The sequence below is a fragment of the Narcine bancroftii genome, chromosome 6, assembly GCF_036971445.1.
Source record: "Narcine bancroftii isolate sNarBan1 chromosome 6, sNarBan1.hap1, whole genome shotgun sequence".
Classification (NCBI taxonomy): Eukaryota; Metazoa; Chordata; class Chondrichthyes; order Torpediniformes; family Narcinidae; genus Narcine; species Narcine bancroftii.
In genome coordinates, this window is record NC_091474.1 from 212199135 (window position 1) to 212222858 (window position 23724).

The 23724-nt window shown below is 45.0% G+C and overlaps 2 protein-coding genes across 11 annotated transcripts in view; one reads left to right on the top strand and one right to left on the bottom strand.

Annotated features, from left to right (window-relative positions):
- sh3bgrl2 (SH3 domain binding glutamate-rich protein like 2) overlaps positions 1-20255 on the bottom strand; it is a 104163-nt gene extending 83908 nt beyond the window's left edge. The window contains exons 1-2 of one of the 4 annotated variants that reach the window (XM_069887418.1): positions 19849-20255; positions 3347-3836 (exon numbers count right to left, since the gene is read on the bottom strand). In XM_069887418.1, the coding sequence (XP_069743519.1) occupies positions 3347-3541 (195 nt within the window). In that variant the 5' untranslated portion in view covers positions 3542-3836; positions 19849-20255. Of the gene's footprint in view, positions 1-2171; positions 2616-3346; positions 3837-19848 lie in introns of those variants that run through there. The other 3 variants (XM_069887416.1, XM_069887417.1, XM_069887419.1) reach the window with 3 other exon arrangements.
- lca5 (lebercilin LCA5) overlaps positions 20152-23724 on the top strand; it is a 107830-nt gene continuing 104257 nt past the window's right edge. For 3 of the 7 annotated variants that reach the window (XM_069887407.1, XM_069887412.1, XM_069887411.1), the window contains exons 1-2: positions 20152-20343; positions 23117-23195. The gene's annotated coding sequence lies outside the window, so the exon portion shown is untranslated. The remainder of the gene's footprint in view (positions 20344-23116; positions 23196-23724) is intronic. The other 4 variants (XM_069887408.1, XM_069887410.1, XM_069887414.1 and 1 more) reach the window with 3 other exon arrangements.

The following is a 23724-nucleotide window of genomic DNA, read 5'->3' on the forward strand; positions in this document are numbered from 1 at the left end:
ATATTTTAGTTAAGTGGAAAAACTGGCTAAACTGGAACAATTTCCTGCTGAACAAGGTACCCAAGGAGAGTTTTTTTTGGTGCATAAATTATTTAAGGCTTATACAAAATGATAGGGAATGTGCAATTATGTTGGCAAAAGGATTAGAGAGGAATGGAGCATGATTTTACATAGAGAGTAATGGCAATCCAAAACTCATGGTTTAAAAAAAAAGATGGTGGAGGCAAATACTCACACATTTAACATGTACCACTTTTTATTTAAAAAAAAATTGGTTGAAACATTGAACAAATGAGGGAGGTTATGCTCAAACTGTTGAAATCACAAATATAAGGCCGTATATCATTGTGGATAGCACCTTGAAGAGGAAAATTACAATACTACAGATGGGAGAGGGCAGACCAGCAGGATGATGGAAATGGATGCTGGGAAGTGGAATGAATCTTACTGCTGATATTTTGTAGCCAGCACTGACATAAAGGCCATGAATTTCCAAGGTGAATGGAATTGACCCAATTCCAGGAGGAGAATGGGCAATAGGGTTAAGGTGGAAGTATCAGTGGGAGGTAACAGTAGCAGTCATGTAAAAATTTGTGTCTAAAAGGCAGTAGAGGCCAAAACTGTAATGAATTAAAAAAATAACTAGTGGGATCATCAAATGTGACATAACTACAGACCAAGAGCTAAGACATTGGATTATCGAACCCATGGGTCAAATGATGCACTTTGCAGATATAAATGTCTATATTTCACTGTTTCTTTTGATTTTTTAAAATTAATTTCCAGTTTTGTTAATAAACTCTTGCCAACGTAAATATAAAAAACGAGGGTGGGGAATAGCCCGCAAGATCACAATATTTACGTGCGTATCTGGACATCTTTAATGTGCCTTGATGTGTTCAAGTTTAAATAACTACAATAAAGATCTGTTGCGAAATGGATTATGAAGCAGAGTGAAAAATACTCGAGAACTTTTGCACAATTGGCGACCGAAGTACCTGATTTTCTCAATGTGTATTTAAAAAAAAGCTAAAGATCGTTACAGGGGCATCAGATAGTGTTGAGTTTTGCGGAGGTTATTTGAAGGAGGTATACATTTTATAAATGTTAACCCGTATTAAGGTTGAAAAGGAGAACGTTATTTTCACGCATTTTATGTGCATCGTCCAAAAATAGTTCACCAGAAGAGAGTCAACCACTTCATTTCGTTACATATTAATCAAACACTGCGTATATAATTATGGAAATATACATTTAGAGTGATAAGATTCGAGCTCCTCATCTTGATTAATTAACAAAATTAAAACTGCATCAAAGAGAGTAGCAACGAGCACCGTGGGTCCGAGCCGAGTTCAATTGTCATTCCACAAGAAGCTATCAAGAATAATATTGTACGTCTCTCTCGTATTTTTTAAAATAAAACAATAAACATCAGTTGACGGGACAAATTTCTGCAGAACAAGTCTGATGGTTGGAAACGCTCTTTGCATAACTGTGCAAAGAAAGCACCTCGGATCAGTTCAACATACCTCGCTGGGCGTTAGAAGAAAAACAAACAGACCCACCCTCCCTCGCTTCTTTCAAGGATGCTGTTAAATTCCTGGAACTGGAGGGCGGGGTTATGCAGGCGAGAGGACATGGGGTTTGAAGAAATATATCCCAATAACCAATTTCCGAGGAAGCCTTAGAATCGATCGGGGAAATCTTTAAAATATCAGACTCAACGCAACTTAGATGACTATACCACGGGCAATGCCTTTCCAAAGTTTCGTCACGTATGAATGACAACGCAATTCCTTTGCACCTGTAACACACAACAAAACTCACAACACGAGATTACAGCTATTGGAAATAGGTCAAACGATGTAATGTATCTTGATATCATGTTGGGGGGGGGGGGGGCATTATTTCTTGTTACGTTTGAGACAGACCAAAAAAAAACACACCCAAAAATGCTGGAGGAACTTACCAGGTCTTGTGGCGCCCTGTCGACCTGCAGCTGTGTGTGTGTGTGTGTGTGTGTGTTCACAGCGTCAGCAGACTTTCGTGATTCCCTCCGCACTGAAAGAGACCTATCGTTTTGTGTACTCCGGTTGCTGAAGGGACGCAGAGTAGCACCAGAAACACGATGATAATCTTTCACAGAATCAACCAGCTGGTCTTCGACTTACCGCAATAGAGGCAGAAGAGGAGGCGATGAACACACGAATAACCATCTTTTTCAAATCCAGTAGGAAGATCCGCAGATTAAGGAAAGAGACAAATCCGTCTCCAAGATAGATTTAATGCCTGGAATCTAGTCGGCCAACTAAACTATACAGCCGCTTCCGACAAATGCATGACACGAAATGCGAACCCAATAAATAGATAACATGCACTTTTCCCGTCTCATGACAGCTCACACCCTCCAAGCGATTGCAACGCTTTGGCGATTTCACTGCTATTCCCCTGGTCCAAAGCCTGTCGGACGCGCGTTGGACGCCGGGTAATGCAGTCTTTGATCGTCCCCTTTTGCCAGGGCGACGTTGACTCCGAACTCCATCATCCACCGTGCACCTCACCGCGCACAGCGCTCTTCGACGGCTGCAGCAACCCAGTCACGGAGAGGGCTTACTGCGCCGGTAACCAAAAAAAAACCCACAGAAAATGCTGGAAACATTCAGCGGGACTGCCTGGTGTGTTGCCGCTGAACAAGCAGTCCCAAGGTCATAAACCGCGTGAATCAATTCACTCTCCCCAAGGGCATGGCCCCATTCCTGATATACTGTACGGGGGAGGAGCTACCTGTTGTCAAGAACAGTGCATTTCATCATGTCATGTCCAAGCTCCCAGATGAAAATTTAATGCGAACCGTTCGTAAATCCACTATGAACACGTGGATGAAAAGTAAATAGGGAAAGCAATTCGGACTTTGGAATTAAGAAGCATGTGGGTTATTTGGCTGCACCACAGGGTTTCATAGGGGTGGCGGAACCACTGTGTAACTTAGTGCTTGTCTCGTACGAATGTGACTCCTCCCCTCAGAATTCCCATAAAGGCGGTTACACCCAACCCCCTCCTTTAGTACCTGCCTTACAACCAGGTAATATGTGCTAGTCCGACGTGATTTATTGATAGTGTATCAATTTAATCACCATACTTTCGTACCACGGACAAGGCAATCCGGATGGATAAACTGGACACTGACCCTAAAGCTCCGGTGACCTCCATAAGATTCGACCGGTGGCTGCACTGCCTCAACACCTTTACGACACAAAACGACGTGCAGAGCGAAGAGAAACAGGAGCTGCTCTTTGCACAGGTTGACCACCACATTTTTCAAATGATCAGAGACTGCTATACTTACACGGCTGCTATAGAGTCCCTGCGGAGATAGTACCATACCCTCACGAATGTCATTTGTGCCAGGTATCTCTGGGCCATCGCAGACAAGCGCCTGGTGGTCGAGTCTATGCGGGAGCTGTGGTGAGCCTGTGGCTGCAGAGAAGTTTCTGCTGTAGTCCACTTGGAGGAGCTGATCCAAGAAATGTGTAGCTGGCATAGATCACATCCACCAGAGGCTCCTGGAAAAGGGCGATTGGAGCCTGCAGGAATTTGTGGACCTGGCTAAATTGCTTGAAACAGCGCAGAAAAATGCTGGGGTCTTCTCCTCTGGCAACGCAGCTGCCACGTGGGAAGCATAGGCGCTGCCATCTTAGGACACAGGACCATTAGAGAGAACCATTGGAGTCTCCCTTCCCCCGATCAACACGATCTACCTGGATTGTTGTCTGAAGAGGGCGCACAAAATCATTGAGGACTCCTTCTATCCTGCATATAGCATCTTTCAGTTGCTCCTGTCAGGGAAAAGATACAGGATATCAGAGCCAACACCACCAGGCTGAGGAACAGCTTCTTCCCACGGACAGTGAGAATGCTGAAAGACCAAAGGAACTGGTCCCACTAACCATCCGAGACAAAGCAATATTTATTTATTTATTTGTATTAATGAAATATTTGTCCTGTGTGATAGTATGGATTCTATCACCAATGTGTATATGTTTATATTGTAGTATAGGTACTCGAGATGGCAGAGGTCGACAGCATCAAGTCCACGCTGCTGAAGATCCAGCTGCGCTGGATGGGTCACGTCTCCAGAATGGAGGACCATCGCCTTCCCAAGATCGTATTATATGGCGAGCTCTCCACTGGCCACCGTGACAGAGGTGCACCAAAGAAAAGGTACAAGGACTGCCTAAAGAAATCTCTTGGTGCCTGCCACATTGACCACCGCCAGTGGGCTGATAACGCCTCAAACTGTGCATCTTGGCACCTCACAGTTTGGCGGGCAGCAGCCTCCTTTGAAGAGGACCGCAGAGCCCACCTCACTGACAAAAGGCAAAGGAGGAAAAACCCAACACCCAACCCCAACCAACCAATTTTCCCTTGCAACCGCTGCAATCGTGTCTGCCTGACCCGCATCGGACTGGTCAGCCACAAACGAGCCTGCAGCTGACGTGGACTTTTTACCCCCTCCATAAATCTTCGTCCGCGAAGCCAAGCCAAAGAAAAAAAAAGTATAGGATGTCCCGCATCAGACTTATGTCGCGGTGCATAGGAGGGAGCGGATGGAGTGTAGGGTCACCAACGAGCCTGCAGCAGACGTGGACATACCCCTTCATAAATCTTCATCCGTGAAACCAAGCCAAAGAAGAAGTATAGGATGGTTGTGATTGGCTGAGAGCGTAGCCTCGCCTACTGGCAGGTCTTAAAGGGTTGCTCCTTGCCAGACCCAGATCATTCTGGACTGGTTGACCTACATGAATTACAATCCAGTCTTCTAGTTAATAAAAGCCTTGGTTTGGATCAACATGCCTTTGATTCTTTCGACGTGCACTACAATTTTATGAATTAGAAAGTTTTCAAGGGATGGAGTGTATGCTGTGACTGGAACGCCTCAACATCGACCCAGAGTCGGCTACAGCTCTGAATGACTTTAAGTACTGGGTGAGTTGTTTTGAAGCTTACCTTCGACTCTCTGACCCTGCCGTGGTGGAGGATGGCCATCAACAACTAGTATTGATGTCTATGGTGTCCCCGAGAGTCTATGAGAGCATCCAGGATGCACCCACTTACGCCGCAGCCATGAAGGTGCTGAAAGGACTCTACGAGCGACCGGTACAAACTAGCTACCAGGAGGCAACTGCCCGGTGAGTCCTGTAGAGCTTATCTCCAAGCACTAAGAGCACTGGGCAGATCCTGTGCCTTCACAGACAGAACTGCTGCTGAGACCACTGACGATCTCATTCAGGATGCTTATGTGGCCAGGCTCCAATCGAATGAGGTGAGGGAGTGCCTGCTAGAGCACAGGGGGAGAAAACCTAGAGGACGCGACCTGGATCATAGAGACAATGGAGGCTGCGGTTTTATGTATGGACACTTACTCTCAGGACTGGACCCCACACTATGAAGTGAGTAGGATGCTTTCACTCAACCCTACTACCCCATGGCCTACCGATGGCCTGTCGGCCGCCACTACACTACCTGATGCGACCCTGAAGTGCTACTTCTGCAGGAGGGACAAGCACAGCAGGTCCCAGTGTCCAGCGAGGAAAGCCAGGTGCCAGAAGTGCCTTAAAAATGACCGCTTTGCTGTAGTCTGTCACTCCAAAATGGCCACCGTCAAACACAGTGCCTCGTGTGAGGTCCAACCGTCACCCTCCCATTCAAATATCTTCTCCAGAGCTCTCATCCAAAGAGAGCGAGGGCTCCACCGCACGGCAACGCCTGACGTCATGGGGCAGGCGCCAATTGCGGAAGGTAACTCCACCCTCGCCGCAATGACGTTGGCCTGCTTGGACCTCCCACACAGAGCAACAACCACCCAGGCCCCAGCCCCGACTTCAGCGATGGTTGCTGCCAACCTGAGAACTGCTGCCGCCACTACCGTTGCTGGCGCTGGTGACTAGGTACCCGCCGCTGCTGCCATCGCCACTGATGCTGCTGATCTGGTACCTACTGCCGCTACCGACCCGGTACCCACCACCGCTACTGCCAACGACTGACCGCCCCCCTCCCACCGACTACAAGCAACGACCCCCAACACTTTCTGTTGGCAGGCCGACGCCCCCAGCAGGCTGCAGGCAGTAGCCCTAGCTACTCGATGCTGACAGCTCCAGCCCAACTGCTTCTGTGATGTCATCATGCCCGATGCTGCGTGACGTCATCACGCAAGACTTCACTGTTCCCAGCACAGGTCGCTGCATCAGTGACCCTAGACCAGGACTGCCCCCATCCCCTCACAAAAGCAATGGAACTGATTAAAGTGCATGGACACCATACTAATTGCTTATTTGACTTGGGGTCAACCGAAAGTTTTATCCGTCCATACCTGGCCCACCATTGCGGCCTGGTCATTCTCCCCACTGACCAGAAGATTTTATTGGTGACCAGATTACACTCAACTGGGGTAAAGGGGTATTGTGTGGTGACCCTGAAAGTCCAGGGCATCACATTTACCAATTTTAAGCTGTTAGTTCTCCCTCAACTGTGCGCATCCGTATTGCTGGGACTGGATTTTCAGTGCCAGTTCTGAACTGTTTCCCTGCATTATGGGGGGCTCTATGCCCCACTCTCTGTCTAACCACTCCACCCTGGAGGCCTCCTGCCAGTGACAGCCCAAGCCACTCGTCCCTGTGCCCCACTTGTAGCCTCTCCACCCTCCGGGTCGCTCCTCCAGCACTCTTCGCAAACCTCACCCCTGGATGGAAACCAGTGGCCACCAAAAGCCGGCAATATAGTTATGAAGACAGGAAATTCATCAGAAGTGAGGTGCACAGACTGCTGGATGAGGGTATTATCGAAACCAGCTCAAGTCCCTGGAGGGCCCAGGTGGTGGTTGCTAAAAACGGGGAGAAGCCGTGGATAGTGGTTGACTACATCCAGACAGTCAACCGTTTCATGCTTCTGGATGCGTACCCCCTCCCACGGATCACAGATGTGGTGAATCAGATCGCCCAATACCGTGTGTTCTCCACCATTGACCTACGTTTGGCCTATCGCCAGCTCCTGGTCTGCTGAGAAAACCAACTTTTCACGGCCTTCGAAGCAAACGGATGGCTATATCAATTCCTCGGGGTATCCTTTGGGGTCACGAATGGTGTCGCGGTTTTCCAGTGGGAAATGGACTGGATGGTAGACCAAAACAGGCTAACAGCTACTTTCCCGTATCTGGACAACGTCACCATCTGCGGCCATGACACGCAGGATCATGATGCCAACATTGAGAATTTTTTTCAGAACATAACCTACAATTTTGACAAGTGTGTCTTCCGGACCACTCAGCTCGCAATTCTAGGTTGTGTGATGGAGAACGGGGTGGTAATGCCGGACCCTGACCGCATGCATCCCCTCATGGACTTGCACCCACCCCACACACCCAGAAGGCACTCCGACGCTGCCTGGATTTCTTTTCATACTACGCCCAATGGGTTCCACACTATACCGATAAGGCATGGCCACTTATCAAGACCACCTCCTTCCCCCGTCAACCGAAGCCAGAGCAGCTTTCAACCACATCAAATCAGACATCACCGCTGCAATGATGCACTCCATTGACAAGTCCATTCTGTTCCAAGTAGAGAGCAATGCATCTGATTTTGTACTGGCGGCCACTTTGAACCAGGCTGGCCAGCCGGTAGTCTTCTTCTCCCGGGCCCTGAGAGCTGACACTCCTCTGTCGAGAAGGAGGCCCAGGCCATAGTTGAAGCAATACGTCGTTGGAGACATTACCTCACTGGCAGGTGCTTTACACTGCTGACTGACCAATGTGCGGTCTCGTTCATGTTTAGCAGCACGTAGCGAGGTAAGATCAAGAACGACAAGATCACTAGGTGGAGAATCGAACTCTTCACCATCAATTATGACATACTGTACCGGCCTGGTAAACTTAACAACCTGCCAGACGTGCTCTCCAGGGGGACTGGCACCAACTGGACAGGCTGCAGAGACTCCACGAGGAGCTCTGTCATCCGGGGGTCACTAGGTTCGTGCACTTCATTAAGGCCCGCAACCTGCCCTACATGGTCGAGGAGATTTGCTCCATGACCCGAGCCTGTCCGGTGTACTGAGTGCAAGGCCCACTTCTTCCATCTGGAGAACACCAAAGTCATCAAAGCCACCCGGCCATTTGAACGTCTAAGGGTGGACTTCAAGGGGCCCCTACCGTCGACCAACCGTAACACCTACATTCTTACGGTGATCGACGAGTATTTTCGCTTCCCGTTCGCTGTGCCCTACATGGACACGACCACCTCTTTAGTCATAGAGGCCTTGTACAGCATCTTCGCCATCTTCGGGTACCACAGTTACATCCACAGTGACCGGGGGTCCTCGTTTATTAGTGCTGAGCTGTGGCAGTATCTCCTGGAGGGTGGTATTGCTTCGAGCAGGACTACCAGCTATAACCCATGCGGTAATGGGCAGGTCGAAAGAGAATGCCACTGTTTGGAAAGCAGTTATGCCTCCCCACCGCTCACTGGCAGGACGTCCTCACTAGCACCCTACACTCCATCCGCTCCCTCCTATGCACCGCGACTAATGCTACTCCCCATGAAGGGATGTTCTCTTTTGCGAGGAATTGGGTACAACCACGCCAGCGTGGCTCACAGTTCCCGGACCTGTCCTCCTGTGACTCCACGTCCGGTACTCAAAGAACAACCCTTTGGTTGACCGAGTGACGCTGGTCCATGCGAACCTGCATTATGCATACATTGAGTACCCAGATGGGCAGGAGGACACAGTCTCAGTAAGGGACCTAGCTCAAGCTGGATCGGACCCGGCATTGCTCCCAACCCAACCTCTTCCTATCCTTCTCCCCTAGGTCTCATGCTTGAACAGAGGGATCAGCACCACTCCACCAACTCAGGCCAGCCTGTCGACAATGCCGTTGGGGAATTGAGCGAGGCAGTGACTGCACCCAACGAGCCCGCCAGTGACACGACTTCAGCGACCCCAATCCCAGCACCATGGCGGTCACGTCGGACGATCAGGCCCCCCGACAGTTACAGCCCCTAACCTCCCACCAGCCTTTCCCCCCCCACCCCCGTTTTTATTTTTTTACAGCCCTCCATTCACCCCGGGTCAGTTCTCAAAGAAGGGGTGAATGTGATAGTATGGATTCTATCACCAATGTGTATATGTATATATTGTAGATTAGGATGGTTGTGATTGGATGAGAGCGTAGCATCCCTACTGGCAGGTCTTAAAGGGTTGCTCCTAGCCAGACCCAGATCATTCTGGACTGGTCGACCTACATGTGATACGCTCCAGTCTTCTAGTTAATAAAAGCCTTGGTTTGGATCAACAAGCCTTTGATTCTTTCGATGTGCACTACATCCTGTATTGTTTGTCTGTATGTGTGTTAAGTCTCGCTGTGTCTCTGCAGGTTTTGCACTGAGGACCAGACAATACTGTTTCATCAGGTTGTATTTGTACAATCAGATGACAATAAACGTAATTTAAACTATCACATGAACACCCTTGGCATGTGATGGGAAACATCTTGAGAAAACCCAATCTCAGAGAGAATCTGTAAATTAGGTGATGTTTGTCAGATTGTTGAAACAGACTAAATTCTTAAGAGGCCTGACAGAGTAGTTGTGGAAGTGATGTTTTTTTTTGCTTGGGGTGTATAGACCCAAGAGTAAAGATTCAAAATAATCTGCAGCCCCTTGATGCCTCTACTTATTACTTCTCAGCCATGATTACTATTTCAAACATTCCCAAAATAAATAGTCATTTTAAAATAATCAAGACTTCAAGGTCATGCCAAACTCATTGGCTTTTTTTGTTACAAGTCCTAGTTTATTTGAGGTTAAGGATATACCCAATTTTGGATGGCCAGTCCTCAGCTTTCCTATGAAGTGAATGTGTTGATGTTGATTGAAGTTGTGGTCCTCTGACTTCAAGAGTTTTTGGCCACTTCTTATACAGTCAAACAGGCTGGTGCGAACAAGTAGGTGGTCCCAAGCTTACTCTCTGTTGTTTTCTCTCTCTCTTCCTCCCCCCCCCCCCTCACTCTATATCTCCAGGGAGTTTGGAACTAGATGAGAGAACAGTTCAGCTCATGGTGGATTTGCAGAGCAGACTCGATGGGTTGGATGGCTTACTTCTGTTCCTTTATCTTGTGATCTCAAGTTTTGCACATTCCACAAGAGCCTTTCATATATACTTCTTTACTCTTTTAATCAATGTTGGGGCTGTCTGGCCACCACCTAATAAATCCAACCATCCTGAACATTTGGTCAGTGAACATATCAGCATTATCTTATCTCAGTATCATTGTTCAGTTCAGGAGCTCCGATTCCATAATTTGTCTCTCACATAGTTGTTACAGAGGCCATTCCTTGATTAGACAATACATTGGAATTCTCTCAGTAACTAGAGCTTTAATAATTAATGTGAATATACATATACATTATTCACATATGTGGATATGCTATATCACCCCAACCTGAATCTATCTGCCAATCAACTTCTTGCCAATTTTTGCCCCACCATTCCCCCTCAATTCTTTATACTTCTCATCTCCCCTCTACTCAGTTCAGGTAAAGAGTCTCAACCCAAAACATTGACTGCCTGTTTAGGAACTAAATTAAATGAAATTTCTTCACTCAGAGAGTGCTGTATCTTTGGAATTACATTCTCAAAATTAATTGGTGGGAGAAGCAAAACAATATTAATGTTCTTTTCCAGGCAACAACCCTAAAACCAAAAATCTAATTAAGCTCAAGCAGCTCCAATGAGAATGTCACACGTGATTACACAAGACTACTGAAAAACTGCTCTATTCCAAGCTTCATCATATAGCAAGAAATGTCCAAACAGATGAAGAAAACACTTCAAGAATGTTGTCAAAGCTTCCTAAAAAATGCAACAGCCTCATAAACTCATGGTAATACATAGTCTATTACCTCCTAACAATCAAGCAGGAAGTAACCAGGTAGTTTCCACATTAGCCTCATCACACATATAATAATTTTGGATTTAAAATTGAATTCGCTTTAGAAAACAGAGGGTGGTGATGAAGAGTTTTATTCTGACTGGAGGTCTGTGACCAATAGTGTTCCACAGGGATCAGTACTGGAATCTATTTTGTTTGTAAGATATATAAATTCTTTCTTTGGCTTGGCTTCGCGGACGAAGATTTATGGAGGGGGTAAAAAGTCCACGTCAGCTGCAGGCTCGTTTGTGGCTGACCAGTCCGATGCGGGACAGGCAGACACGATTGCAGCGGTTGCAAGGGAAAATTGGTTGGTTGGGGTTGGGTGTTGGGTTTTTCCTCCTTTGCCTTTTGTCAGTGAGGTGGGCTCTGCGGTCTTCTTCAAAGGAGGCTGCTGCCCGTCAAACTGTGAGGCGCCAAGATGCACGGTTTGAGGCGTTATCAGCCCACTGGCGGTGGTCAATGTGGCAGGCACCAAGAGATTTCTTTAGGCAGTCCTTGTACCTTTTCTTTGGTGCACCTCTGTCACGGTGGCCAGTGGAGAGCTCGCCATATAATACGATCTTGGGAAGGCGATGGTCCTCCATTCTGGAGACGTGACCCATCCAGCGCAGCTGGATCTTCAGCAGCGTGGACTCGATGCTGTCGACCTCTGCCATCTCGAGTACCTCGACGTTAGGGGTGTGAGCGCTCCAATGCATGTTGAGGATGGAGCGGAGACAACGCTGGTGGAAGCGTTCTAGGAGCCGTAGGTGGTGCCGGTAGAGGACCCATGATTCGGAGCCGAACAGGAGTGTGGGTATGACAACGGCTCTGTATACGCTTATCTTTGTGAGGTTTTTCAGTTGGTTGTTTTTCCAGACTCTTTTGTGTAGTCTTCCAAAGGCGCTATTTGCCTTGGCGAGTCTGTTGTCTATCTCATTGTCGATCCTTGCATCTGATGAAATGGTGCAGCCGAGATAGGTAAACTGGTTGACCGTTTTGAGTTTTGTGTGCCCGATGGAGATGTGGGGGGGCTGGTAGTCATGGTGGGGAGCTGGCTGATGGAGGACCTCAGTTTTCTTCAGGCTGACTTCCAGGCCAAACATTTTGGCAGTTTCCGCAAAGCAGGACGTCAAGCGCTGAAGAGCTGGCTCTGAATGGGCAACTAAAGCGGCATCATCTGCAAAGAGTAGTTCACGGACAAGTTTCTCTTGTGTCTTGGTGTGAGCTTGCAGGCGCCTCAGATTGAAGAGACTGCCATCCGTGCGGTACCGGATGTAAACAGCGTCTTCATTGTTGGGGTCTTTCATGGCTTGGTTCAGCATCATGCTGAAGAAGATTGAAAAGAGGGTTGGTGCGAGAACACAGCCTTGCTTCACGCCATTGTTAATGGAGAAGGGTTCAGAGAGCTCATTGCTGTATCTGACCCGACCTTGTTGGTTTTCGTGCATGAAACTTGCATGAAAATGGGTAATTTTGGAGATGGCACAAAAATTGATGGAGTTGTGGATCGTGAGAAAGGTTAAAGGATATAGCAGAATGTATCAGTTGGAAATATGAATGAAGAAATAACACATGGAATATAATCCAGACAAATGTGAAGTGCTGCACTTTGGAAAGTCATTTGGAAAAGGAAAGTGTACAGTATGTTGGGCACTACCATTTGCCCCAATAACCACAAGGACAAAGACTGAGGAGAACGATAGACTTTATGTACAGAAGACTTGAGCTGGCCCGGATCCAAACTAGGGAAGGGAGAGATGGCTCGACCTTTATGGCCTGGGTCCCAGGGGAGGAGTTCAGGTGAGAGTGTCATCAGGGGGCGGGCCAGCCCAAGCCAATTAGTACACACAATCCATACCATTGCACAGTAAATGGCAGGACCTCTAGAAACACTGATGTGCAGAGGCAAGACATCCAATTTAGAGTCCTTCCATTACCAGGCATTGAGGGGGCTGAGACCAAGGGGAAGCCCCTCAAACAACAGAGGGGGAGTGACGACAAGGCGCCACAGTGGTGGTGATAATGCAAATAAATATAAATGAATATAACAATATACAGTGATGGAAATGCATGGATATGAAACTAATGATGAATCAGAATTTATTGTCATGAATGTGTCTTGAAGTTCATTTGTTCTGCGGCAGCATCATGTGAAAATATTGCCATAAATTACACTTCAAAAATAAATAACTAGTGCAAGAAAATAGGATGAAATGAGGTCATGTCTGTGGTTCATTGTCCAATCAGAAACCTGATGGCAGAGGGGAAGAGCTGTCCTTGTGCTGCTGGATGGTCATCTTCAGCCTCCTGTACATCTTTTCTGATTTCAGTAGTGTGAAGAGTGCATGGCCTGGGTGAAAGGGTTCCTTGAGGATAGAGGCTGCTTTCTTAAAACACCCACCTTTTGTAGATGTCCTTGATGGAGTGGACTGGTGCCCGTGATGTTGCTAGCTGAGTTAACAACTCTCTGGAGTTTCTTACTGTCCTATGCATTGGCACCTCCATCCGAGACAGTGATGTAACCAGACAGAATACTCTTCAATGGTACACTTGTAGAAATTCTCGAGAGTCTTTGGTGGGAAGAGGCTTTGAATGGTTTTCCTTTTGCAAATAATTTATTATGAATAAAATCTATTTTTGGTTAAAATCCAAAACTACTGGGACAATCAACTCAGTGAAAGATGCGCTTTGGTTTGCATGAAATCTGTTGGTCCTTCAGCACATGGAGATGTTGATGAGGGAATGGTGCCAACTGGCATATTTTATGCTGCAGGAGTATGTGCTGAGGTACGTACTAAGGACTGGTACAGCCAATGCGAGGGGGATATGGGGAAGGACCACAGTCTAGAGTCCTTCCGTTACTGGGCATTAAGGAACTGAGACCAAGAGGAAGCCACTCAACAAATAAGGGGGGGGAGGGGGTGTGTGCGTGTGTGTGGAAAAACGACAAGGTGCCATAATAGTAGTAATACTCCTCACTAGAAATACATTTAACAATGTTCAATGATAGAAATCCATAGAGGGATTGATATCTTTATATCCATAGATATAAAGAAAATTTGAAATAGCTTATTTTTACAAATAATTTATTGTGAATAAAGTATTTTTGGTAAAAAAAATATATTGGGGCAAGTAGCAATATAAATAGACAGGGGAATTGTAGAAGGAGTACAGCAGACTCTTATTGTCGGGATATTGAATTTGAGGGTTATATAAAACCTTGGTTAGGCCATATTTGGAGAATTGAGTGAAGTTCTGCCCATCACATTACTGGAAGGATGTGGAGGCTTTGGAGAGGGAGCCTAGGATGTCACCTGAATTAGAGAATTTAAGCAATAAATATAAGCTATAAAGAGAGGTAGGACAAGCTTGGATTGTTTTCTTTGAAGTTTTAGAGACTGATGAGCAATCTGATAGAAATATATAAAATTATGAGAGGTGTAGATAGGATAAATAGTCTGAATCTTTTTTCTCTGAGCAGAAATGTCAAATGGTAGAGAGCATTAATTTAATATGAGAGGAGGAAAATTTGAAGGAGAGTTGAGTGACTTTTTTATACATAGAGAGGTGCTTAGAACATGCTACCAGGAGATATAGTGGAATGTAATGAGATAGCAACATTTAAGAGGTATTTAGATGAGCACATGATTGGGGAATATGGATCATGTTTAGGCAAATGGGATTAGTCCTGTTCTATGTTCTTTCTAGAACCACAAACCAAAAATGGAAGCAAGTCATCCTCAGTCCTGTGAGAGTGACTCAAAAGATGAGTCTATTCAAGGATTCTAGAATCCATTGGACCATTGTACAGGTTTTATAACACACAGACCTGACTCATTTCAATGTACATTGTTCTTTCATGTTTCCGTCTCTATTAAAGAGATGGGTTCTTTCACTTTAAATCTACCAATAGGTTTAATTCAACCAATAGTGCAGTAAGTTATCATGTTTAATTTACATTCATAGTGGTCAGACAGCATTTGAGATCATTTCTTCTCACAATTCTGTTGCCAATACTAAGCTTTGAAGTTGTTTAAAGATGTTGGAACCTATTTTGCCATAAAATAACAAATGAGGTTTAGTGTTAAGTTTTTAAGAGGAATGAACATTATCTACAAGTTGGAAAGACAGACCTTGTTTTAAATCATAAATTGCTTTGAATCATGGAGAGCTCTTAAGTTGGCAATTTGAAAAGCTATGCTTTTCAAAGAAAAACTCTGTCAAGCCACAGCAATTAATTGAAAATGGGGAGGAAGAGCCTTTGTTCTACAACCACAGTGTCTACAGATTTTTGTGATTTACTTCAGGTTTAGTTAATGTTATTGAAAATGTAACCATTGCCAGTTGCACCAGAGATGATTTTCAAAGTTGCTCTTTCATATCTGATTAAAAAAAACGATCTGAAAAAAGTTGATATAAACATGATCTATGTTTTTCCTTTAGAGTAAATTCTTGATGGAGTATTTTTTTATGGAAACTCGAATGAGCACATTTGACTGAAGAATTAATTGTTCACATATGCTTAAAATGTTTTGTCACACTTGACTCATCACTTTAGATGTAATTTTGCACGTAGAAAAATGCACACGTTTACTAACTTTCAAAATCTTATTACTTAAAAACTTTGCCAATAAATAGTTGCTCTTTTTCTGATCAAAGAAAACTAGTCACTGAATTAATCATAATTGTTTTAGTAACGTGTTAGAAATTGGAATATGTGACCGTGTAGGAAGCTCCAGAAGTCGCGGATGGCTGGGTTTTATTGACAAATCCTATTACACGATTAAGAGGGGAAAGATTAAAAAGGGACCTGAGGGCAGCTCAGTTGAATAGTTTAAAAGACACTAAGACAAGAATGGATGGGAGAGATCTGGAGGGTTATGGAGTGGGAGCAGGTCAGTGGAACTTGTGAAATAATGGTCAGTACAATAGCCTGTTTTCTGTGTTGTAGTGTTCTATAGTTTCTACCCAACTGCGCTGGGTGGGTCACATCTCCAGAATGGAGGACCATCGCCTTCCCAAGATCGTGTTCTATGGCGAGCTCTCCACTGGCCACCGAGACAGAGGTGCACCAAAGAAGAGGTACAAGGACTGCCAAAAGAAAGCTCTTGGTGCCTGCCACATTGACCACCGCCAGTGGGCTGATATCGCCTCTAACCGTGCATCTTTGCGCCTCACAGTTCGGCAGGCAGCAACCTCCTTTGAAGAAGACCGCAGAGCCCACCTCACTGACAAAAGACAAAGGAGGAAAAACCCAACACCCAACCCAAACCCACCAATTTTCCCTTGCAACCGCTGCAACCATGCCTGCCTGTCCTGCATCAGACTTGTCAGTCACCAACGAGCCTGCAGCAGACGTGGACATACCCCTCCATAAATCTTCGTCCGTGAAGCCAAGCCAAAGAAGAAACATGTATATGAAAGGTTTATGAGTGCAGGGTATGAGCCAAGCACAGGCAAATGGGACTACCTCAGGTAGGTAACTTGGTTGGCATGAACATATTTAGCTGAAGAGCCAGTTTTCATGCTGTAAAATTCTATGACTGTAAAACAAACTCATGGCCCTTAAATGACAAACATTACAATTAAGGTTATGGTTGATCTTGTGGGCCTGCTTTAATTCCTGGATTATAGGTACATTTCATACATTTGTAAATTCTAATGAAGGTCATTCTCACTGAAACTTTAATTCTGCTTTTCTCTCTCCATAGATTCCCTCTGGCCAGCTAAGTGCTTAAAGCAGGGGTGTCAAACTCAAATTCACGGAGGGCCAAAATGAAAAACTTGGACTAAGTCGAGGGCCGAACTAAATATTTATTGAAATTTTTCAACAACATCTGCATGTTTTCTCTTCTTTCAACATATGTAATGTTAAACTTTAGGAGGATAATGTTACAGGTCAGGAGTAGGTAGCTCAAGTTCACCCTTTGCTTGACCTGAGGGAAACATATTTGGTCCCTGTGGAGATGTAGTCAGCATTCACAGGCTGTGTCCATTTTGGCCTGCATCAGGACTCAGCATTTCCTGCTCACTCCTCAGACTCTAGGCCTCTATTCACCCTTGACCCACCATCCCTCTACCTGACCAGTCCTTTACCCAACCTCTACTCACCCCTCACTCCACTCGCTCTGCCTCTACCCACCCCATTCTATACACGCCCCTCTACTGCCTCTCTCCTCAACCTGTTCCTCCCTCTACCTGTCTCTCACCCTCTAATCACCCCTCCCCTTCTTGCCCTGCCCCTCCCCTTTTACCTCTTCCCTATCCACCCCTCCTTCTACTCATCCCTCCCTCTAACTGCCCCTTGCACCACCATAACTTCCCCTGCCCATTACTCCTCACTACACCCTCTGCTGACCCCTGCTTACCCACCCACTCAGGCCCAGCGCGCTGCCGATCAGCCTTTGCGGACAGCCACCATCTCTCTCTTCACGTGCAGGGCCGTCCCTGGGGTCCGCGCAGGTGCAAGCGCTGAAGACGTGGCGACTGGGAGAAGTGCACTCGCGCTGTGGAAGGGCCGTCTGGTGCCAGTCGCGCGCGCGGGGGGGGGGCGTGCGCAGCCTGCCATGCCCGTCGCGCCAACAGGAAATCACAGGCGCTCGCCCATCCGCCGCACCGCTCGACAGGTGAGAGAAGTAACTGGTTGTGCGGGGAGCCTTCCAACTGGCTTGCCGGCTGATGACATCGACAGACTTCTCGTGTTACAATTTCTCGTGTTACAATGGGGAAGGATGTGCAATGAAGGGGGAGAATGGTGGGGGTGACATGACCAAAAAACAGCATCGGCTCTCGCTGCAGGGCTGGCCACCTCTAATACATTTTTGAAATGATCTTGCGGGCCAAATATAATTATATTGCGGGCCAAATTTGGCCCGCGGGCCAGAGTTTGACACGTGTGGCTTAAAGGATTTTGCTTCTTTTTACTTCACTTTTCCACTTGTTAACATTTTTGGGGTTTAAATATCACAAATTATAAGAGAATTTGAATAAAATTCGAGAGTTCACATACATGATGTTTGGGGTAAAGACACATTTTTATTTCCTTTATTTGCCACTATGCTACACAGTTTGTAATCAAACAATTCATATATGATTAAGGTGCACATTCCAGATTTTATTAAAGGATATTTGTGTACATTTTGGTTTGACCATGTAGAAATTACAGCACTTTTCATACATAGTTTCATTTCAGGGCACCATAATATTTGGGACAAAGTATTTCATACTTTGTTGCATATCCCTTGCATGACTCCTTAAAGTCTGTGTTTCATAGGTATCACCAGGTGCTGAGTATCTTCTCTGGTGATGCTCTGCCAGGCCTCTAATGCAGCCATCTTTAGCTCCAGCTTGCTTCAGGAGCTTGTTCCCTTAAGTTTTTGACTGACTTGGCCATTTATCAATATTCCAGTTTTTAGCTTTGAAAAAATTCTTTGTTGCTTTAACAGTATCTTTGGGATCTTTGTCTTGCTGTAGGATGAAGCACTGTTTAATGAATTTGAGGCATTTGCTCGAACTTAATGTTTCTATACACCTCAGAATTGATTTTGCTATTGCTCTCAGCAGTTACAAAATCAATGAAGATACTGCACTGGGGCCTGTGGCAGCCATATGTACCCAGGCCATAACACCCCCACAACTATGTTTCACAGATGAGATGGTGTATTTTGGATCTTTGACAGTTCCCTTTCCCCGCCACATTTTCTTCTTGTGTTTACTCTGATACAGGTTAATCTTGGTCTCATCTGTTCACAAGGTCTTTTTCCAGAATACTGAAATTTATGCAGAAATTTGGCAAACTGTAATATGGCCATCCTGTGTTTGTGGCTCACTCGTGGTTTGCATCTTGCAGTGTAGCCTCTGATAAAGCATTGACACCTGCCTCCTGAAGAGTGTTTCTGATCAGTCAGACAGGTGTTTGTTAATTATTTTTCATTATGATGAGAATTCTTTTGTCATCAGTAGTGGAGGTCTTCCTTGGAAGACCAGTCCCTTTGTGATTACTGAGCTCACCAGTACGCTCTTTCTTCTTAATGATGTTGATTTTAGTAATCCTTCAGTTTGGGTGATGTCTCCTAACATTTTATTCTTGTCTTTCAGCCTCATAATGGCTTCTTTGACTTTCATTGGCACAACTTTGTGTTGAAAAATGGCAATACAGACTCCAAAGGTGATCCAAAGCTTAGAATTAAGCCTTCCTCTCTTATACCTGCATGCATGAATGAAGCAATTCAACAAACACCTGTGAAGGCAAATATCTCAGATATTATGGTACCCTGAAATGAGGGGACTATTTATAAAAGGTGCTGTAATTTCTATTATGGTCAAACCAAAATTTATACAAATAACCTTAAATAAAGTATGGAATGTCCACTTTAACCATATGTGAATTGTTTGATTAAAATTTAAAACTGAGAAGCACCAGGGGCAAATAAAGGAAAAAAAGCATCTTAGTCCCAAACATTATGGAGGGCACTGTGAAAGAAAACAATTCATACCTAATTTGGGGATGTTTCATAGGCAGGATATCTCACATCATAGAATGCTGCAGCACAGAAAACGGCCATTTGGCCCTTCTAGCCTATGCTAGAAGGCCCTCCAGACCTCTTCCACCCATGTATTCATTGCATTTATTCTTAAAACACAAGATCGAGGGCGCATTCACCACATCAGATGGCAGCTCATTCCACACTCCCGCCACTCTCTGAGTGGAGAACTTTCCCCCCAATGTCCTCCGCCCCCCCCCCAACCTTTCCCTTTCAATCTTAAAACTATGACCTCTCGCATTTCTCTCCCCCAATCTGTGGGGAAAAAGCCTACTTGCATCCACTCCGTCTCGACCTCTCACAATCCCGTAAATCTCTTATCAAATCTCCCCTCATTACCTGTTTAACCTTTCCCTGAAGACCCGGCCACAGCCTAGTAAATCTTCTCTGCCCCCTTTCAATCTTAATGGGAGCCTCGTGGTCAGGAGTTCACGGACCAATTGCTGGCAAGGAATCAGCACTTCGTCATCGGCATCGGTTCCCCGCGGTCAATCTGATGAGAGAGGCGGCCGCGTCTCCAAGCGCAACGCGCCAGCCAGTCACTCATGGCAACGGCGGACGGGCACGTGGTTCCACCGCACCAATCAGCAGAGCGAAAAGCCACGGGCGGACTGTGGGTCACCAATAGCAACAGTGGAGAGTGGGTTGGAGGACGCAGGTCAGCGACGGCAACCAGGGGCTTCAATGGGCGTGAGGGGGGGAGGGGTTGCCGGCTGCAGTGGTCAGGATCCGTCCGAGCCAAGCCGGAGAAAGGCCTGAAGAGGGCAGCAGGAGCAGGCGTTCCTTTTCGGCCCCGGCCCCTGTGGGGTGGGGTGGGGTGGTCGCGGACGGAAGGTATGAGTTACGAAGGCGAAGCGGGCGGGTTGCCAGAGGGCCGCGGCGGGTTGTTGCTGGGTCTCACCCAGCGGGCACTCGGCCAGCCCTCCCTTCCTCAGGAAAAGAGGCGACCAAAATGTGGCTGGGATTCGCTTCGGAGCCAGGGCGATGCTGCTTATTGATGGCTCCGGGCAGCCTCGACCACCCGCTTCATTCCTCCTGGGGGAGGAGACTCTTGCCTGGCGAGCCTGGGAACGGATGCTTCCGACTCCGAGGGGGCTCGCTTTGATTTTAAACCCCCCCCCCCCCCAAAAAGTCTGCAATGACGAGTTTGGATTTGCCGGGCAGATCATTGTTTTCTCTGAGATATGAAATGAATCGATTGGAAAGTCTTTAAATGGTGCATTTTGTGTGGGGAAGAATCTAGAACCTGCACATTTAAGAATGCCAAGTTTTTCTTTTAACTTGTGTGGATGGGCTGTGACATCAAGTTGACCTTTTTGGTCTCCGTTTCTGAAATGCTGAATGTATCTCACTCAATAAGAGCACTTTCAGAACCGAGGAAACAACAGAATTTCACTCTTACTGATGGCTTGTAGAAGGGACATTTCAACAAAGTATGAAACTGGAACGTGCAATCTTGTTTGGTTATGGATAAATTGTATTGCCCCAGTAATTCTATTTTGTTGGGATAATCAACAGGCTCGTTTCACAGTAGCTGATGTATTAATTAATAGACTTGACACTTGAAATAAAGACATAATTTCTAGGCAATGTCATGGTTCCCTATTTAATTAAAATCAATTTTAGGATCCGATCACAAAATGTGGGATTCTTGTTTATTCCAATCCTCTGTAGGTCTTGTGATTTATTTTTAATTACAGTATTGTACTGTTGATTCCTTGTTAATTTTGTTCACCTTCAGTTTACGCAAATTTGTTGCAAGCTGTTGCCTCCTCTGCCACTTTGACAATTTTTGTTTTGCTGAGTACTATAAAAGGCTATTTCCAAGATATTCCGATGCTGAGTTGCAACAGAAATGCAATCTATTAAAGTTCAAATGTGATTGGTTAATGTAGTATTTAGTTCATTATAAAATCCTAGTCCAAAAACAAAATGACAATCAAACTAATTTTTTTAACAAATGATCCAGATCAATTGCTTTCAGTTCAAGGAAAATGTGCAGTTTCCTTTCTTTAGATAAAAGTTCAATGACCTGGTGAATTTGAAGATGGAAAAGCAGAAACAAGGCAGAAACCTTCACAGTCCCTTCATTTATCGATGTTAAACCCAACAGTGGACTCACCAAATGTGCTGGGTTGGCAACAAATCATGATAGCTTTGTATAATGTACTTAAGATTATGGTCTGGAATTCTGGTCACTATGTTACAGGAAGGATGTGATTAAATCAAGGAGTGTGCACAAGGATTTTGCCAGAACTGGAGGACTTGAGTTATTAAAAAGAGATTAGATGGGCTTGGACTGTATTCCCTGGAGTGAGAGAGGCTGAGGAATGTCCTTCAAGATTTATAAAATTATGAAGGGCGTAGTTGGATAGTTTGTTGGTATTTTTCCTTTGTTAGAGGAGTCTAAAACTACATGGAATAGGTTTGAAGTGAGGTAGGTAAGATTTTAAAGGCAGATAATGATAGGTGTACAGAACAAGCTGCCAGAGGAAATAGTCGAGGCACACTGTGACGATGCTCACCCACCTTGACTCAATAAAGGATTTCAGGTCAAAACCTCAACTATTTTTTTCTTCCCCCTCTTGCATGATATTTGACTCGCAGATTTCATCTAGCAGATTGTGTTGAGCTTCAGATTCCTGCAACTGCAGCCTCCAGTGTGTTTGCGATACCAAACACACTGGAGCGCAGCTTCTAATTCTTGCTAGTTCTCAAAGGAGCTGCTGTAGCTATTTGTCTGTCTACTCTGTTTTAATACTCACTTTTAGGCAATTTTCCTCTTTTTTTAAAAAATTCTGCTATTTTTGAAAACTTTGACTGCACAAATTTGTTTGTTTATATATAAAAAAAACACATCAACTTCCTCTACTAATTTTATATTGGAATACTATAAATTGCAGGATCTCAATGCATGTGTCGGATGAGTAGAAACTCCACCTAATGGTATGATATTCTGCCTTTGTTCCTTTAGGAGTAACAAGTAACACTGCTCAGGTTAGAATAGATTATTCATTTTGAGTACTATTTGCAGAGTTTACATCATCATGCAAATAGAATAATCTATAAAGTGGCAAGCAAACAAACTGAGGCTGTAAGATGCTGCTTAATGTAGATTTGCACACGAGTGGAGTTGGTTCTGTGCAGATTATTGTAAAAGGGAGGACGAGTTTGCAGTAAGTTGGCTGGAACGGTCACTAGTTACCAATGTAAATTCTATAGTAGTAGAGAAATTATTGAATGATCTAGTTTTGTACCCTTCTCTGTCCCCATCCTGTGGTATTTGCTAATTTCAGAAGCTTCACTGGATGTGATCGTGCCCTGTCAAGTACTGATGTCTTAAATTCTGAACGTGTTTTCCATCTGCTGATGACAGAAGATGGGAGACATGACTATGCATTAAACCAATTGGTGTTATCACTTTCTATGTTCCTCCTACAAGGAAAGATTAGGAAGGACTTTAAAGTAGCATTTTCTATGGTCAGTTCATAAATAAAAATAATAGTAGCAATTCTTTACTTTAAAATTACAAATGAATCCTTTAGTTAGTAAAATTCTCAGCATTTCATTGATGTAATTTAACAAAGAAAAATTAATATTTTTGCAGGAGTAATCAAATTGCTTTAATTTATCTGGATGTTTCTGGCAAGATGAAAATTTATTGCCTGCCCCAAGAGATTTTGAAGGTAGTAGTACGTTATCTTTGAATAGTTGCAGTCATTGTAATGAAAGTACTCCAACCTTTGAACATGGTTTACCATGATTTATTCCCATTAAAGGTAAATGAATATCTACATATTCCACAAGTAATGATTGTGTGTAACTTGGAGGATTCCGAGGGTGTTCCTGTGCACCTGTGAACTTTGTCCTTGGAAGAGATTGTAAGTTGGGGGTTGTGCTGTTAAAATATTCTTTGTCAGTGACTTTACAGTATTTTGTAAATGGTGCAAACATCTACAGAGCTGGAATTGAATGGAAGGAATTAATGATTCAGGTAATGAATAATTTGCCTATCAATTAGAGTGTTCTTTCTCAGGTGCTGTCAAACTTGTATGTTGTTTGAGCTGCACTCATCCAGGCAAGTGGAGAATATTCCACCAGGACCAAACCTTAGATGGTGGTAATTTATGGGTTTCAGGCAATAACTCACATATTACAGGATACTCAGCTGTTGAACTTTCATAACTACAGTATATATGTTATTTATCCAGTTAA